The sequence below is a fragment of the Phacochoerus africanus genome, chromosome 6, assembly GCF_016906955.1.
Source record: "Phacochoerus africanus isolate WHEZ1 chromosome 6, ROS_Pafr_v1, whole genome shotgun sequence".
NCBI lineage: Eukaryota > Metazoa > Chordata > Mammalia > Artiodactyla > Suidae > Phacochoerus > Phacochoerus africanus.
The window spans coordinates 18,373,626-18,393,117 of NC_062549.1; the positions used below are offsets into that span (position 1 = coordinate 18,373,626).

At 42.4% G+C, this 19,492-nt stretch overlaps 1 protein-coding gene across 1 annotated transcript in view; it reads left to right on the plus strand.

Annotated features, from left to right (window-relative positions):
* SNTB1 (syntrophin beta 1) overlaps positions 1-19,492 on the plus strand; it is a 232,535-nt gene that overhangs the window by 139,151 nt on the left and 73,892 nt on the right. The window contains exon 4 of the mRNA XM_047783343.1: positions 15,510-15,717. Coding sequence (XP_047639299.1) covers positions 15,510-15,717 — 208 coding nt within the window. The remainder of the gene's footprint in view (positions 1-15,509; positions 15,718-19,492) is intronic.

The window sequence follows — 19,492 nt, forward strand, 5'->3', positions numbered from 1 at the left end:
CCTCTTCTTTACTGGATGGTGGCTATTAATAATCTTCATTAAAGGATTCATGAATTTTAATGGCTTAAGGCAATTCCTTCCCTAGCTAATACATCTTTAGTTATATAGGGGCCATAGCAATACAATGCATTTGCCTTTGTACACTCCGCCTTTCCTTCTCTCCCTCCTTGAAAAGAAAGACTTAGTCGAGATTAAAACTGAATGGGAATTTTTGTAAATCAACTCTATAAAAAAAACCTGAATGGGTGACCGATATTTTGGTGCTGATGAAGTTCTGTTACTCTGTAAGCAGCTGCCAACTTCACATGGTTAATTATTGCTTGAGTAATTTATTTAGAATTTAACAAGAGATTCTCTGCTCCTCAAACAGGTAGAAGTTCTTCTCTTGTATTAGGAATTTCTCATGTAATTTGAAAGCTTAAAAAAGTGTGTGCGTGCGTGCGTGCGTGCGCACTTGTCCAAGACTGCTAGACCATGATCTTAGTGATTCTAGGAACCACATCTGCATTGAGCTGCTCTTCTCCTCTTGTGCCTAAAGCCATGTCTAGTAGGTACCAGACACTAAAGAAATAGTTAACAAATGATAAAGTCATCTCACAATTTTGTAAATGGGCCAGACCAATTACTCTTACAATTTTACATGAAACTGACATAAATGAGTTAGATGGCATCCATTTTTGTCCTTACCTCTCAGATATAAGCATTTTGCACTAATATTCCTAGCTTCTTCGATCCTGTGTCATTGCCTTACCCTGTTTTTTACACATTTGCAAGACCACCTGCTTTTTACATCTAATCTGGATAAGGCTCACAAGATCACATATTGATTATTTTAGCCCAAGAAAATCATGTATGATAAATTATGTGATAAATATATGAAATAAAACAAATGCTTCTGAGTTGACCACTATTGCATTCACCCATGTAAACTAGCTTTCTCCAGAGATATTAAAACATGTTTGACTTAATTTAATATACCAAGTTTATGACTTAGAACTGAAGCAGTTTGTAACGTAGAACTTAATTCCATTCTTTAAGACTAAAAAGATTAATTTCTATTAAGGGAAAAAATGTAAATGGAGGCAATTACAGAACTTTGACTAGAGAGGAAGTTACCATAGAGATGGGAAAACCTTTGAACAGTAGACAGAGCCATCCACTTTGCCCCGCAAATTCTTCTGGAGTGCCCCCTTCCATGTGTCAAACAGTGGGGATGAAATTAGGATAATTCTGTTACCTGCCGTGCCCTCAAGAAACTTACAGTCTGGTGGGGGAGATAAACTATGAAAGGGTAAACCTTGAAATAAATGGTCAGATGACCAAGAATCAAATCTCTCTCTCCAAGGATGGGAAAATAAGGAGCTACATGTCAAAATCTTTCCAGATATTTCTCGAAGCATCAACAGACAGCATGAGTGCTGCTGATCCTCACTCCCACCCCATGGCAGACAGCAATATGTGATTCTGCCACTTTCCCCAGTAGAGCCTAGAATGAGGCCTCAGGCTCCTTCACAAGACATGATTTCAGGCACCCACCACCTTTTGATCAAAGTTGACCTAGAAAGTAAAACTTACACCCTGTCTTAAATGGGTGATTGCTCCAGCTCCACTATGAAAATTTGGTAACTTACTATCTGGCTAGCTTTTCTGAAAGAGAGATGCTACCCAGATAATATTGATAACACTTGGGAACTGAATGGGTACCAGAATAAAAGACAGGAGGCATCAAGGAAGATTGGGTCATCTGATCTGGATTATTGGGAGGACTCTGACTTCATTAAGACAAAATAATCATAGGTTACTCCTCTCGCTGAGTAGCTGGCATGCATATACACTACAAGTCTGAGGTTAGTACAAGACACCTAAATAAAGGCTGGCATGTTTATGCATATGCATGTTTCTGGCCAAATTTGGACCGCCTTCATTTTTTCGATCTTAGTAATTGGCATTGCCATTTCTTCAGTTGTTGAGCCAGCAAACTGAGCAACATTCTTGACTCTTCCTTCTTCCTTACCCTTCTTAGTTAATCCATCATGAAGTCCTGTCAGTTTTGTTTTCTATCCATTTTGAATCCATATACTTTATACCATCTCTACCACTAGCTATTCCCTGGGACAGACTTAACACTAAAAAATTATTCATTGTTTATCTGAAATTCATATTTTTTCATATATGTTGTTATATGTGAGATATGGCCACCCTAGCCCACAATCATCTAGTTCAAAGGAAGCAAAAATAGGTCTTCAGACTCCAAATGCTATGCTCTGACTTGGACTGTGGAGAGGATTGTTTCTTTTGTCATATATGGTCCTAAGATTCTAGAAACAAATGTATATTTATTTGACCTACATGGTACCTTGTATATTTAGATGGTTTAAAAAAAAAAAAAAGAAAAATCCAGTTGAGCAAGGTCAAACCACAGAATATTTTGTGAGGCACCGGTGAAGTGTAGAATAGAAATACAAAATGTTTTCTCTAGTTTGACATTAGCTGCCTCCTCTTCTGAAACTTTGATAACGATAACATTCCCTCTCCCCAGGAGAGGCCGAAGTGCTGAAATTCTTCGCATATTTTATAAATTTATGTATTACTGAGGTGCTGAACTCTAGCCAACATGAGAGATACTGTCAGGTTCCTCAGAGCTTAGCAGAATACTACATCATGCATGACCTGTTTTTGAAATGGGTTTTGGTGAAAAACAACAGAACACCTTTTTCTGGCTTCTTTTCCATTAACTGCTCACATTTGACACATTCCTTTGATGATCTCATTAGCTTGCATCATGGCAACCAGATTCCCAAATATACCTTCTTAGCTGGAGACTGTAGGGTTTGGGGGGGTTGTTTGGTTGTTGTTGTTGTTTTGCTTTTTAGAGCCTCACCCACAGGATATGGAAGTTCCCAGGCTGGGGGTCGAATCGGAGCTGCAGCTGCCAGTATACACCACAACCACAGCAATGAAGGATCCGAGCTGTTCCTGACCTACACCACAGCTCACGGCAATGCCGGATCCTTAACCCACTGAGAGGGGCCAGGGATCGAACCCGAAATCTCATGGGTACTAGTCAGGTTCATTATCACTGAGCCACAATGGGAACTCCTGGGGACCGTAGCTTTAAGTGATAGAATCAACACTAAGGATATTAGGGTGCTCACATGTCTCCCAGAGTTCAGTTAGCCAGGCTCAACATCCAACCACATTGTGAAGGCTGTTCTAGAAAAAATGCCTCTGTCGCCACCTCTTGAGAACCATCCCACAGCCCACACAACTGTCTCAGCAGGTACCAGTAACAACCTGGCACTGGCCAAGCTCTCCCATAGCTGCAGTTAAGCACTAGATGCCTCCACCACCATATTTGCCAAAAGATGGATTCTGTGCACAGCTACTTTCTCACATGGCCGCCTTCAGAATTGCCATTTTGAGTGAGTGCTCTGTGCCCTAGCAACAAGGAAGGCTGAGAATGTATGTCCTGGCTTACACCTTGGGGAAGCTCAACTCAGTTTGGAAAACTTTCCAAATACGCAGGAAGAGTGTTCAAAAGATATTGGAGCAACAACCAACATGAAAAATTTCTCTACTCTTTGAAGCAACAGGCCATGCTTTACAGACATCCTACTAAATGGAACATAATGATTGAGACACAGGCTTTGCAGGAGTTCCCGTTGTGGCGCAGAGGAAAAGAATCCAGCTAGGAACCAAGAGGCTGTGGGTTTGATCCCTGGCCTCGCTCAGTGGGTTAAGGATTCGGCGTTGCCAAGAGCTATGGTGTAGGTCGCAGATGCCGCTCTGATCTTGTGTTGCTGTGGCTATGGTGTAGGCCAGCAGCTGTAGCTCCGATTCGACCCCTAGCCTGGGAACCTCCATATGCCGCGGTTGTGGCCTCAAAAGGATTAAAAAAAGAAAGACACAAGTTTTGCAATTCGATGAAATTGGGTTCCAGTTCTGGCTTTGCCTCTTATTAACTGAAAGATGGAACAAGCCACCCCCTCTGAGACATCATCCTCTCAACATGGGTAGACACATTAATACCATTCACCTCACAGGTTGGTGATAAGAATAGAATGAGGGAAATAAACTCATTTCATCTAGTGGTGGAGCTTCCATCCCCACAAGACAAACACTCATCTCATTAAAAATATTATTACTATCCATATTTTTATCTCTTTAAAGTCTTTTAGTTACAACCAAGTGGAGGATTTTTAAAAAAGAATATTTTTTCTTTAGTGTTGTCTTTTTCACATAAGACTATTTTTCCCCCTCACAATTATTTCACTAACAACATTATTGCAAAAGGTGTGCAAGCATTCTTAAGTTTTTTCTCTAGTATTTTTTTTTCTGATTCCATTGCAAAAAGAAATTTAGAAATTCTAGGAAAGTGGAAATAAAACTCCTCAAAATTCCTCTATCTAGAGTTAGCCACTGTTAAAGGTATGCTGTGTATTTGTCTGTTGGGAAGTTGTTTTGGGGTGGTTTTTTTTTTGGTTTTTTTTTTTTTTTGGCCATGGCCATGGCATGTGTAAGTTCGTGGGCCAGGGATCAAACCCGCAGCATAGCAGTGACCCCGGCTGCTGCAGTGGCAATGCCAGATCCTTAACCCACTGTGCTGCAAGGGAACTCCAGGAAGTTTTTTATCAAGTACCAAAGTCACAGATTTGTGGAACACTGGCCATGTGGTTTGAGTTCCCCTTGATTCCCAGTAGTTGCTGCAGGCCCCCGGCCACATCCTCCTGGCCACCTTCATCTGTGTTTTCTCCAGCTTCACATTGGAGAGGAAAGGTCACTTGAAACCTTTGTTGCCAGGTTGCAAGTTCTGTTTTATTTATTAATATTGTGTTCAGAGGCTCCAAGTTTTATGTGTCAACCCCGTGTTTTTGAACAGGGGAAGTAGAGGATGCCGGGAAATATTATTTGGCTCCGTGGGAGCTTTTGAGAGAGTGAAAGGGGAAGAAAATTACTCTTTTATTGTGAGGTTTGCCAAATGATCTCTGAGAAGCCGTGATATCATTCAGAGGCTGTGCCAAGCTGGATGGAAACGGCTCATCTTGGCAGACATCTAGAGAGTGTATAATTCCTCAGGGTTGGTATGGGCCTTTATCAGAAATAGTTCCATAGGCAGTATTTACATAACTGTGGTGGAGTGTGAGAATAAACACAGCTGTGGCATTGCCCTAAATATTTCTATTCAGCAGGGAATTAAAAGAGAACTTTATCGCTGAACTACAGATAAACACAATTCATCAAGCAGTGGTCAGTTCAACGGGGGAGGAAAACAGGAGTTATAAAAGACTGGTCTGCTGAAAATAGCTCCAATCAGCTAGCCTGACTTTATTGCTCCTTCTCTCCTTCCTTCCCTCCTACCCTCCCTCCTCTTCCCCAGTTCTAGAAATTCAGGACTCATTAGCTCTCAAAGAAGTTGTCTAGATGTTTTTTCTTTTTTCCACCAAGCAGGAAGCAGAAACCACTTTGAGTTATTGAGTGTAGACCTACTGTGGGCTAGCGTGCTTCCAGGTATTTTATGTATATCTCTCATTTCAGAAGGGTTCCCTTTTTCTTTCTGGGCTGTAGAATTAAATGTGAATAGAAGTTAGATTATTTTGCCGAGGAGAACATTCTTTAGTAGCAATGTGTGTTGAAATGGAAGCACGACTGCCATAGTTCTGAGTGATCTGCATCTTACGGGTTCCTTTAAGTATCTGTTTGTTTGTTTGTTTACTTTGCTTTTTAGGGCCGCACCCATGGCATAAGGAAGTTCCCAGACCATGGGTCAAATCAGAGCTACATCTGACGGCCTACACCACAGCCATAGCAGCTCAGGATCCCAGCCACATCTTTGACCTACCCCACAGCTCAAGGCAATGCTGGATCCTTAACCCACAGAGTGAGGCCAGGGATCGAACCCGCATCCTCATGGATCCTAGTCAGGTTCATTACTGCTGAGCCATGATGGAAACTCCAGCATCCGTATATTTTAAACACCAGCATGGTCCTCATTCATCTGTGCACAGGAAGATAGTTCCATGGTGAATGAGTTTTCTAGGAAGGACATGACAAAATGGGCACACACTGGAAAGCTGAAAACAGCAGATAGGTAGGTATTCTCTTTTAGCTGTGGAGGCAAGAAGGGTGAAATCAAGGAAATGGCAGAGTTGGTTCCTTCCCGAGGCCGTAAAGCAGAAACCATTCCAGGCCAAGAGACATCACTGCAGTCTGCCTGCGTCTTCCCCATGCCTTCTCCTCTGTGTCTTGTCTGTTCTGATGACCCTCTCATTGGATTTAGGACCCATCCTCATCCAGGGGTAAATTATCATCATCCTTCCCTTGATGAATTCTGCAGAAATTCTGTTTTCAAATTAGTCACATTTTGAGTTTCTGGGTAGATGTGAATTGGAGGAGATACGATTCAACATTTGACGCATATTGAGCTTCTTAGAGGACAGGAAACATGTGCTCTACTTGCCTCTACGGCGCCCAACACATGCTGAACCCTGCGAGTGTCTGGAACACTCACACATACTCACAGCGTATTTTGACGGGCACGTGTAAAGAAATCACTGCATCTTCCCAACTCCATTTTGTAACCCAAGAAATTTACTGGGGATGTTCTAATAGGAATGACTGTGTTTTCACTAATAGTGTAGCTAAGAGAAAGCTAACTTGCTTAGATGTACCTGTATGTCAAGATAATATATAAGCCCTGCACCCACTAAGAAAGTTCCTTCTCCCAGTAACTGAACCAGCAATAGAGTCTTAAAATGCCAGAAGCTTAACGGACAATGGCTAACATCAGGATTTATAAGTCTCAAAGCGCATTCACAGTTATTATCTCATTTGATTCGCTAGTAACCCCATAAAGGTTATTATTATCATCACCTTCATTACAATCATCATTAGCACTTTCTTCATCATCATCCCTATTTTATAGAAAATGAAGAAACTCGAAGCTCATAGAAACTGTGACCTATTTGTGGTTAGTGTATATGAGTCAGGAATTTTAGTTGTATTTGAAAACAACCCAGGTTTTTTTGTTTGTTTGTTTGTTTGTTTGTCTTTTCCCAAGGCATATGGAGGTTCCCAGGCTAGGGGTCTAATCGGAGCTATAGCAGCCAGCCTACGCCAGAGCCACAGCAACACAGGATCCAAGCTGCGTCTGTGACCTACACCACAGCTCACGGCAACGCCAGATCCTTAGCCCACTGAAGGAGGCCAGGGATTGAACCCGAAACCTCATGGTTCCTAGTCAGATTCGTTAACCACTGAGCCATGATGGGAACTTCAACAACCCGATTCTAACTGGCTTATGCAAAAGGGGAACATGGAAGGAAAGACAAGGCTATGCTGAGTGTCAGGTACAGCTGGATCCAGGTCTCTCATCTCTCAGCTCTGCTTTCCTCTATATTGGCTTCATTTGCTGCAAGTCCTGTCTTCCTCATAGCAAAGTGGTCATGAGTAGATCCATGATTATAACTGTTCCCTCTGTGAGGATGAGAAAAAAAGATCATCTTAACAATTACGTCTGGAGTTCCTGTCATGGCTCAGTGGTATCAAACCTGACTAGTATCCATTGGGATATGAGTTCAATCCCTGGGGCCTCACTCAGTGGGTTAAGGATCCAGTGTTGCCGCAAGCTGCAGCATAGGTCACAGATGTGGCTCAGATCTGGCATTGCTGTGGCTGTGACTGGCAGCTGCAGCTCCAACTCCGCCCCTAGCCTGGGAACTTACATATCCTGTGGGTGAGGCCCTAAAAACAAAACAAAACAAAACCCTCAAAACCACTCCTGAAAAAATCCTGGACCTTAGCCAAATTGCATCACACCTACAACCCTTAAACCATGAAGCTCCTAAATCATATAGACTGAGAATGAAGGTAAAGCTTGTTGCCAGAAAGGGGGGTGGGTGTGGAAACTGGGCAGACAGAACTACAGATGTCCAGGGGGGAAGCATAGTTTATAAATGACAAGCTTGGACTTGGGAGAAGGTTGTTTTAATCAACAGGCCGCTCCCGCTGCTTTTCTTCCTCCCTGCCCCACCCCCCTTCCTTCTGTTCAGATACAGTGAATACACACTGGGTACATCGGGAACAAAATTCAGAAAATGCAGAGTTACTCGGTGAAAAGTCTTCTCATGTCCTGTTACTCAAGTTCTCTCCTAATCGAACCTGCCCGTACACCCCTCCAGGCAGGCATCATCTTCACATTTACCAGCATTTATATATGGGTCGTTTTTATATTGATGATGTGATACCTGCCTGTCTGTCTGCCCTGTGCCTTTTCCACTTCCATCATCTTGGGCATTTTTTTTTTTTTTTTTGGTTCCCTGACTCTAATGACTTCAGCCACCCAACCACAGTGCCATTTTCACACACCACTTAGTTATTTTTCCACTCTCGAGTTTTTCTTATTTTCCTTTTTTTTTTTCCTCCTCACCCTCCCCTCTTCCTACTTTATTTCTTCATCCTCTTCTGTACATTTACAGTTTCCCCTTCCATATGTTTACAAATGGGTGATGTAATTACTGGAGCTGAAAGTGCATTTTTAAAGAATGAGTTACATGAAATATTGGAGGCTATAAAATTGGTTCTTTGAGGGCAGGTTGTCAGCAGAATACTTCAGTAAGATGAAACCATTTCCCATCTCTTTGCACCTCCTTGGTCCCTGGTTAGCTCAGGCAGTTCAGAAAGCAAAAGGACTTCAACAAATGGTTTTAGCTCTAGTTATGGCCAAAACTCATATGAACATAAGTCGTGAACATAAGTCTCATAAAGTCCTTTACACTGCTCCCAAAGTTTTTGTGTGTGTGTGTGTTTTTTTTTCCATCCCAAGATGTTAGAAATAGCCCTTGTAAAACTTTTCAGTTTTTCTTGGGGCTTGCGTTTTCTAAATCCAAGTCCTCTGAAAAGAGTTGGAACAGAGCCCACCCAGGCGGACTCTTGCTGCCTCATCGGCCGACTACCGTTTATTTTCTTGTACGCAAATTGGGAAGACTCTTCATGGTAAACTAGAATATAAACTAGAATTGATTGAGATCAGCTTGGCACTGTGACACCTCATGCATACACTATCTCATTTTTGTCTTTTCAGTAATCTTGAGAGGCGAGATTGAGCCACTTTATAGATAAGAAAATTGAAGTTTCGGGAGGTTAAGTAACTTGGCTCATAGCCAACAGGTTTTTCAACCAGCCTGAAGCCCCAAATCCATAGGTTAACAGCTACCTCCTGACACACGTACTTTTAAATGGATCTTTTAAAAACTGAGCTACTGAAAAAAAACCACTGTACAGACAGCCCAGGAATGAAATTTCTTCCTCTTTCTTTATATTCTAAGACGCACATTGCACCAGATACATTTACATTTTGGCAGAATGAGATTAAATGGCAAATTAGGCCAAAGTGTATGTGTTTGAGATTTGTGTTAGGTAGCTTGATAAATTTTACATATATATATCACTTATGTGTGATTTTTATATATATAACTTATATGTGATGTTGTGTGTGTGTGTGTGTATAAAATCAGCCCATGACCTTGACCAAAATCTTGAGTTGTTACTCAGAGTTTCTGGGAACATTTGTGCCACCAGGTACTTATCGAGTTTGCTATGCCAAGAAAAAGTTTATGCTCTTCTTCCTTTTTCCCCATGGGGTTTTACTGACGTGAGAGAGAAGTGAATGTAGATGACTGAATTCTTTCATTTATTCATCACACAAATAATTTTCATCTTACCTGTGCCAGACCAGCCAACTGTCATTTTTGGTGGTTTCATGCTGCTCCCATCTGCTGTCAGCAAAAGTCTCTTTCTCATCTCTCTTGCTGACGTGGACCTCTAACTCGAGTCCTCATTTTGGAAGCTGGAGCTGCAGCTTTGTCAGAAGGAATGGTCTCCTCCCTCTTCACCCCGGTCTATAAGCTCTCTCGAGGCTGCCGTTCCACAGCTCCAAACCCTCGGCATTAACTTTTAGGACAGACTCTCTCCAGAACCTTACTGCATCCCAAGCCTCTCTGTGGTGGTTTTAACATATATCCCCACATGCTTTCTTTCTCTTCCCTTCGAGAGGAGAAGCCTAACTCTGTTCCCCTGAGTGTGCATTGCACTCGGTCACTCACTTCCAACACCAAGAAGGAACCAAAAGTGATGCTCTATGACCTTGAAGCCTGGGTCATAAGGGGAGTAGTAGGTTCTTCTTGCTCTAGGGGGAAAACCAGCTGCTGTGTCCTGAAGACACTTGAGCAACTTTGGTGAGATAACAAAAGTTTGGAGGTTCAAGCCACTTAATTCTGGGGCAGTTTGTTACTCAGGTGTGAATTGCGAATACACTCTAACAGCCTTCTGTTGTGTTGCCCTTCTGGTGACAGTTCCCTATGGGAGTAGCCCTTTGGAGTCTTTGAGCTTGGCTTCAGAGAGGCTGCCCTGATCCTTAATCTGTGTAATGTGTGGAACATGGAAAGCATTTATCCAGGCTTCAACCTCTGGAACTTCTTACTCAATAGGTCTGGGATGGGGTCTAAACATCTGTATTTAATTATTTAAAAAAAGAAAAGCTGTCTTCAAGCTGAAGAATGCTTTTGCTAGAGAACCTCTGCTGCTTTCTTTTTTCAGCTCTAAAAAGCCATAGGTCAGGAGTTCCCATCGTGGCTCAGTGGTTAATGAATCTGACTAGGAACTATGAGGTTGCTGGTTCGATCCCTGGCCTTGCTCAGTGGGTTAAGGATCCGGTGTTGCCCTGAGCTGTGGTGTAGGCTGCAGACGCAGCTCGGATAGTGCGTTGCTGTGGCTGTGGTGTAGGCCAGTGGCTGCAGCTCTGATTAGACCCCTAGCCTAGAAACCTCCATATGCCACGGGAGTGGCTCAAGAAATGGTAAAAGACAAAAAAAAAAAAAAGCCATAGGTCTCCCTATTCTGTGTCCTCTGTGTTTATTCTTTGAAACTGATGGGGTGGGGGGCAGTTCACCTTTCAGCGCATTCACCTCAGCCACTGGGAACCCTGACAAACCAAGCTCAGTGCTTTTTTTTCTTGGAACCCATAGAGCAGACCTTTTCAAACTTAAGTACCATCAGATTTACCTGGAGGGGAATTGCTGGGCCTCGCCCTCAGAATTCCTAATGCAGTGAGTTCATGCAAATCAAGAATTTACATTTCCTGGAGTTCTTGGATCGAAGCAGGTTCAATCCCTGGCCTCGCTCAGTGGGGTAAGGATCCTGTGTTGCCGTGAGCTGTGATGTAGGTTGCAGACGCAGCTCGGATAGTGCGTTGCTGTGGCTGTAGTGTAGGCCGGCCACTACAGCTCTGATTAGACCCCTGGCCTGGGAGCTTCTATGCGCTTCAGGTGCAGCCCTAAAGAGACAAAAAAGAGACCACAACAAAAAAAAGAATTTACATTTCTTTTACAAGAAAAAGTTGGGGAGTTCCCATGGTGATGCAGCGGAAATGAATACGACTAGGAACCATGAGGTTGTGGGTTTGATCCCTGGCTTCACTCAGTGGGTTAAGGATCCGGTGTTGCTGTGAGCTGTGGTGTAGGCCCGGTGGCTACAGCTCTGATTCAACCCCTAGCCTGGAAACCTCCATATGCTACACGTGCGGCCTTAAAAAGACAAAAAAAAAAAAAAACAAACAAACAAGTGTATTCCAGTAGAGTTGATTTACAATGTTGTGCCAATTTCTGCTACACAGCAAAGTGACCCATTCATACATATATATATATATACATTCCCTTTCTCATACTATCTTCCATCATGGTCTATCTCAAGAGCCTAGATATAGTTCCCTGTGCTGTACAGCAGGACCTCATGTAAATGTAATAGTTTGCATCTGCTAACCCCAAACTAAGTAAAAAGCTTAGGACCTGGTATTTAAACTTTGCTGAAGAAATAATCCAAGATCCTCCTCAGTGCAGGCAACAACAACAAATGAAAACAGATGAACAAAACCTTATCCATTTTGCCTGAGACAGAAACCCTAGTAGTGGTTAGAAAATAACTGGAAAAGGAGTGTGAAACAACTTCTGGGATTCTTGTCATATTCTGTTTCTCGATCTGAATGGTGGTCACACAAATGTGTTCCCTTCGTGAAAATACATTTAGGCTGTACTCCTCAACCTGCGCACTATTCTGTTATAGTTTAAAAGCTTTTTTAAAAGTTAATAGTATTGATGAATTTCTGTTGTGGCTCAGCAGTAGCGAACCCAGCTAGTATCCGTGAGGACTCGGGTTCAATCTCTGCTCAGTAGGTTAAGGAGCCCCTGTTGCCATGAGCTATGATGTGGGTTGCAAATATAGCTCAAGTCTGGTGTTGCGGTGGCTGTGGTATAGACAGGCAGCTGCAGCTCATATTCGACCCCCTGGCCTAGAACTTTTAAAAAGACAAAAAACAAACAAACTAAAGTTAATAGTAATGATAAATGGTGTCAAAATCTGGAGAAAATGGGCCTCTTCTTTCCTACCTCTCTTTACAGATCAGCTTTCCTCTTGGGGTATGCTGGCAACTTGACAAAGAAATTATTCTTTCTTTCTCTTTTTACTGGCATCGTTTTTGTATGTGCATGTATGTGATCGACCTGGGGAGTGGCTATCTCTCAAGCTGTCACTTAAAAAAAAAGAAAAAAAAAACAGGTCTTGAAAGGAAAATATTTTAAGAGAACCATGTGCATGTTTTCAATTCCTAGAATAATGGATATTGATAGAATGATTTGAAAAGCGAGTTGAGCTCTCATTGGTGCTCTTGGAGAATCCTAGTTGGTGTTTGGCTCTTCAACCTGACTGAAGAGTAAGAACTTTGGAGGGAAGGAAAACTCACCCTAGATTGACTGCCCATTTCTTTGAAAAGTGCTTAAGAGGCATGAGAGTTTTTTCTTCTGGGTGAGGACAGATGTCACCTAAAAAAATCCCTTTTCACCATCTAAAACCTTTGGAGTCTTAGCAAGGAACCTTGTTTTGCAAATTTCTTACCCCCCCCCCAAAAAAAGCTAATTATTGCTAAAACTCCCCTAGAGATAGTCCACTTTTTAAAGCATTCTTTTTCTCTAATTGGGTAAAAAGGTTGGTTTCAAGTGTAAATGAGGTCAGGTTACACTGGGACTTCTGGTTTTGGGGTGATCTGCAAAATTGTAATTTTCAACAAAGGAGCTAAGTAGGGCACCTTTGGGGACATTTGTTGGTGATGATGGCTTCAGACAGCTGTGGAAAAACAATGGGTGCTCCCTAATTGGATGTCGGAAAGAGAGAGATTGTAATACAGTATTTAAATGCATGGTCTTTCGACTTTCCCCACCATGAATTGAGTCCCAGTATCACCAACTTTGTGGCTTTGCATCCTTTCTTTTCTCTGTCTGTCCAAACCAGTTTTTTATCAGTCATAGGGCTATTAGGAAAATGACCCCAAAAAATAATATAAAAGGATTTAAATCTTTGCCTGACACATAGTAAATACTTAGTGAACATTAGCATAATTACTGAGGGCTGCAAGGAAAGTGATACAGGGATCATTTTATTCAGTTTTGAATTCCCAAGTCCCTAGATCTTCCTAATGCAAACATGAAGGAATACATGGTGTTTGTTTACATTATACACACATGAATGAATAAGTGTATGTTTTTCTCTGCAATAAAAATTATCCCTCTAAAATTTGTGGGGAACAGTTTAATGGTTGCTGGGGATTTTGAGTAGTGGGGGGACCACCTGTAAGGGGTGGCTGGAGGGAGAACTTTGTGGCGATGGAGGGGTTCTGTACCTTATGGTAAATTCATGGTTATATGAATCTACACTTAACATAGAAGTGTACATTTTACATTGTACCAACATCAGTACCCTGGGTTTGATACTGTGTTATAGTTCGTAAAATAGAACCATTGGAGTAAACTGGATAACGGGTATACTGGACCCTCTGTCCTAGTTTCACAATGCCCTGTTTATCTATAACTACTTCAAAATAAAAGGTTAAAACTAAAAAGCATCTGTCTAGAATGTCCACCTTTTACCTTAATTACAGTATGTAGATCTCACTCTGAATCTCAGGCAAGCCTGTTGTAGTTCTGGCATAAGCTGGGGTGTCTTACTTTAACATTTCTCGATCCGCTCTCTCCCCATTGTTACCCCTTCCTAGGCCAGTTCACTTGTCCAAAGATTAAGCAATAGGGAAACGTGCCAGACAGGATTCCTAAAGAATGCAAAAGTTTGGTCATCTTTGGTGCTAAAATATTCACAATTAACACTCATCAGTAGGATTAAGCAAGAGAGTATTTCAATCTACTTCCTGCCAGCAGCAGCCAGGATATGAGTATATTATTAAAATCCTCTGTGGATTGAGGGGCAAGACAAATTAATCTCAGCTCACAGTTTGGAAGTCTTGATAGGATGCTATTAATAAGCCACTCAGCTGAATAACAGGAAAACCAGACATCCTTCATTCAGGTGACTAGGTGGGTGGATAGCTGTGCCCTCCGTGCTTCAACCAATGCCTGGACACAGTACACGTGGATGAATGAATGTGTGAATGATGAATGAATGGTGAGGCCATTAGGGTAAACCATTCGAAACAAAGTTTAAAAGTAAGAGTAAAGAGAGGTACAGAGAGTTGAGGACCTGGGGTTGTTACTGCTGTGGCTTGGGTTTGATCTCTGGGGAACTCTGAATGCCATGGGCACAGCCAAAAAAAAAAGACAAAAGTAAGAGTAAAGAATTGGTTCATCTTATTGGGGGGGGGGCGGGGAAAGAGGAGAGGGGCAATATAGGGGTAAAAGGAAAAAAAAGGGTTATTATGAGATTTGAAGCTTTTGAAAATTGTAAAGCACTATAGAATTTAAAGACTTTTATTCAATTAAAAATGAATTTAGGAGTTCCCATTGTGGTTCAGTGGTTAACCAATCTGACTAGGAACCATGAGGTGGCGGGTTTGATCCTTGGCCTCGCTCAGTGGGTTAAGGATCTGGCGTTGCCATGAGCTGTGGTGTAGGTCACAGATGTAGCTCGGATCCTGCGTTGCTGTGGCTCTGGTGTAGGCCGGCAGCTACAGGTCCGATTAGCCCCCTAACCTGGGAACCTCCATGTGCTAAGGGTGCAGCCCTAGAAAAGAAAAAAAGACCACAAAAAATAAATAAATAAAAAATAAATTTAGCAGTTCCTGTTGTGGTTCAGCGGGTTTAGAATCCGACTAGTATCCATGAGGATGTGGGTTCCATCCTTGCTTAGTGGGTTGGAGATCAGGGTTGCTGTGAGTTGTGGTGTAGGTCAAAGACATGGCTTGGATTTCGAGACACTGTGGCTGTGGCATAGGCCGGAATCTGTAGCTCTGATTCGACTCAGCCTGGGAACTTTCAAATGCTACAGGTGCGGCATCAAAAGCAAAAAATAAAGTGAATAAATGTAGAATTCTTAATAAAAAAGCTTGACAAAATAAAAGTAAAATGTATAATAGAAAAAAAAAGAATTTATTCCCTTTTGTGACCCAGGACTCGAGGAAATGTGTTTTGCCGTGAATCCTTCTAATCCTTCTAATCCTTCTCTCTTGGCTCCTCTAGGCAGCTTGAAATCCACTCTCCAGATGCCAAGCACACAGTGATCCTGAGGAGCAAGGACTCAGCCACTGCCCAGGTCTGGTTCAGTGCCATCCATTCCAACATCAGTGACCTGCTGCCCCGAGTGATTGCCGAGGTCCGAGAGCAGCTGGGGAAGGCGGGCATTGCCGGGAGCCGGGAGCTCAGGCATCTTGGCTGGCTTGCAGAAAAGGTAAGAGGAAATGTTCCCTCGGTACCAGTCATTTTCCCCAGCGTTTTCCAGCACTTGCTGCAGCCCCTGAAGTCAGGTACATCATGCCTCAGCCTGATTCTCTCATTTGGATTTCTAGTTTGTGTCCAACGGGTTTGCCTTTGCATCACACAGGCACTGTGTCTTCAACCACTTTGATGCCCCTACAGACAGTACAATGTGTGGCAAAGCACAGGTGGTCATGAACTGTCTGGTGAATGGATGAATGAGGGGCCAAGTGATTGGAGAGTCTGATTCTCATACACAGATGGGAGAGCAGGGAAAATAACTCAAACTCACAGCAGAGCTGTTGCCTTTGGAGTTAAGTTAAAACGGTTGCTTTAAAAAAAGGATTTATGTGGGTTTGGATGGACCTGCTTGTTAGCATAGATACATTTAGATGTAATAGTGATAATAATAACAGCAAGGACTTCCTAAGTAACTGCTCTGTGCTGACTCTTTTCAAATACTTTATGTGTATTCTTAAGCCAGCAGGCCTTGAATGTCATCATTTATGAGCATTTGTTTTGTGCTAGGCATGGTGTTAGGCAGCAGTAGAGAGGGGTGTGTAGTAGCTGCTGGGGAAAGGACCTAGGGATGGTAACACTGTCACTCTGATTTCTTTTCCCAAGTGATGTGATCTGTTGAAGACAGTAAAACTCCCTTTGCAGCAATCTCCTGGGAGTTAGCCCTTCCTTCATTTCAAAGACTGAGCCTCTGCCATTGTCCTTACACCTGATTGCTGTCCCTTGAACTTGATCTTGAGTGCTCAGAAACGCTGGGCTTTGGGGACAGTCTGACCTCCCAGTGACTCTCATTCTAATAGGCGGTAAATGGGAATAATGATTGTCGCAATAACAGCTTTCCTGCCAGTGAACTATGTCATCTGAGAAGGCCCAGTCAAATGGCACTCGAAAATAATACTTGAACACAGCATTCGGCTGGTTTCCACCATTGTTCTTTGTTTGCATCAGTTCATGCGTGGATCTCAGCCACAAGGTTCAATACAAAGTGGGTTGTTTGGTTTGGTATTGTCCCATCTCTCACACACTTCAAAGGACTAAAGGGACAGTGCAGGTGGTGGTTGCACCAAGATCATAATAAACAAAAACCACAGGTAGCCTCTTGTGACCTGATGTGTGAGGGTTCTTGATGAAAACCACACTGTCAATCTGGATGAGATCATTTTAGAAGTAAATCACAGTCTCAAACACTCTTCACTTTTTCCTCTCTCCAAATATATGCATTTTTGTTAGGAGAAGGCTCTTTAATCAGGAATCTTTCAGTAGCAAGTGACAGAAAGCTCAATCGGCTTCATCAGATAAAGGGGAGCCTATTGCTTCTGATACCTACAGTGTCCCAGTGTAAGGTTCAGGCATGGTGGGATCCAGGGGCTCAAGTAATAATAGGCCCACCTCTCCATCTCTTTATACCCCATCCACTTCATGGTTTGTACCCAAGCAAGTCTCCTTTTCCTTGGCCCAAGAGTTCTAGGCTTTGGGAGCTTTTATCTTGTTTTTTGTTTGTTTGTTTTGGTTGCTCGCTATCTCAGTAAACACAAGCCTCTTTGCTGCCATAGTTATAGCAAAAGTCCTAAGTTCGGTCTTATCCAAACAACACGCTCTGATTGATGAGGAGAGTTGGTTCTCCAATGGAAAATGAGGGTTCTGTGCAAGGAAAGACTGAATGGATTACGGGGAAACAAAACAACACTTGCTATAGAAGGAAAAGGGGAGGAGTTGATCGGGATGAAAACATCCTCACTTGGTTAGGATTCTGAGTGGCCTTGGAGATGGACTGCATATTTTATTTATTTTATTTTATTTTATTTTATTTTATTTTGTCTCTTTGCCATTTCTTGGGCCACTCCTGTGGCATATGGAGGCTCCCAGGCTAGAGGTCGAATCGGAGCTGTAGCCCCTGGCCTACACCAGAGCCACAGCTACCTGGGATCCGAGTCGAATTTGCAACCTACACCACAGCTCACAGCAATGCCAGATCCTTAACTCACTGAGCAAGGCCAGGGATCGATCCTGCAACCTCATGGTTCCTAGTCAGATTTGTTAACCACTGAGTCACGACAGGAACTCTAGGACTGCAAATTTTAGAATCCTTGCTGGAGATGAGTGGCAAATTCAGAAGGGATGATTAGAAGGGATTGAACTCAGCAATAATGCATAAGGTGTGGTCAAGGTAAGGGAAATCAGTAAGAATTGGAGAAGTAATCTGGAGCTAAATAGTGGGAGGTCACTACCACCGCTTAACCTGAAATGGCCAAGGAAAGGAACAGTTACCTGAAACTAGCAAGACTTGTGGCTGTAGAAAAGGGCCAGCCACTCAGATGCTTGAGAGAAGCACCCACACACCCTGGCCAATCCCTGCCTGCCGATCTCCTACTGGTGTCTCCCATTGGCTGGAAGACAGGCAAGGGAGCACCAGTGATGGTCTCTGTTGAGATCGGCCTCCTGGGGCTCTGACTAGGGTAGGAAAGGGTGGAGCCTGGATCTGGAGGCAAAGGGAGGCCGTCCAACACACACATCCCTCCACCTACCAAACAAGGGCGATGGTCTCAACTCTAGATGGTACTTTTCTCTCTCTTTTGACACAAACTGCATTTGAAACCATTACCATTTGGGTAGTTGAAAAGTGGTATTGTTGAGTGTCCGTCGTGGCGTAGTGGTTAATGAATCCGACTAGGAACCATGAGGTTGTGGGTTCGGTCCCTGCCCTTGCTCAGTGGGTTAACGATCCGGCATTGCCGTGAGCTGTGGTGTAGGTTGCAGACGCAGCTCGGATCCCGCGTTGCTATGGCTCTGGCGTAGGCCGGTGGCTACAGCTCCGATTGGACCCCTAGCCTGGGAACCTCCATATGCCGCGGGAGTGGCCCAAGAAATAGCAACAACAACAACAACAACAACAACAAAAAAGACAAAAGACAAAAAAAAAGAAAAGAAAAGTGGTATTGTGTCATTATTAGTGAGACGGAAAATTTTTTCTAAAGGTTCCATTTTCTCACTTATAAATTGTCTGCTTATGGCTTTTGTTTATCCCAAATTATTGGTAGATACATGAAGCATTCCCACAGAGCAGTAATAAAGGTGCACAAAAGCTTTCTGTTTTTCGAATAGTATTGTTCTTTTGATGCAATTTCAGAACATCATTACTGATGTTTCTTTAAATGGTATTAGGTATTTTACCCATAAGAGCAATAAATAATGACTTATTATGGACAATTATGCGAAGCAAGGATGTCTTTCATTGCCTTCATCTTTAAAACTTCTTAAAAGATTACCATAGATCAAGTCCAAGGGAGCTTCTCCAAACTGGATTTTTTTTTTTTTTGAATAAATATTTAATACTGAAACCTAGTGTGGAGACATATAAATGGTTCTTAGCAAAATGTTACAATGAATGGCAAATTCTTAATACTGTGGCTTTCTTATATTATCATAAATATCAGTGAATTCACTTGGTATTTGTAAAGATATAAACTGTGATCCTTTATATATTCAGCTGTAATTTACCTTAAATTGATATCCTTTGTCTTTTTCTCTACTGTTCATCTTTGATTTTGTGAATTAATAACAGTAGCTCTAGGACAAGTTTTGTACATATTATATTCAATTTCAAGTTTTAGAACTGGCATTTACATAAACTGAAACAATATGAAGCAACAACAGTTTCCCTTTTAAAATCCTGTTAAGTGTAAATCCTAAGACCTCTACACTATACAGAAGGAAAACTTTATATGAACATT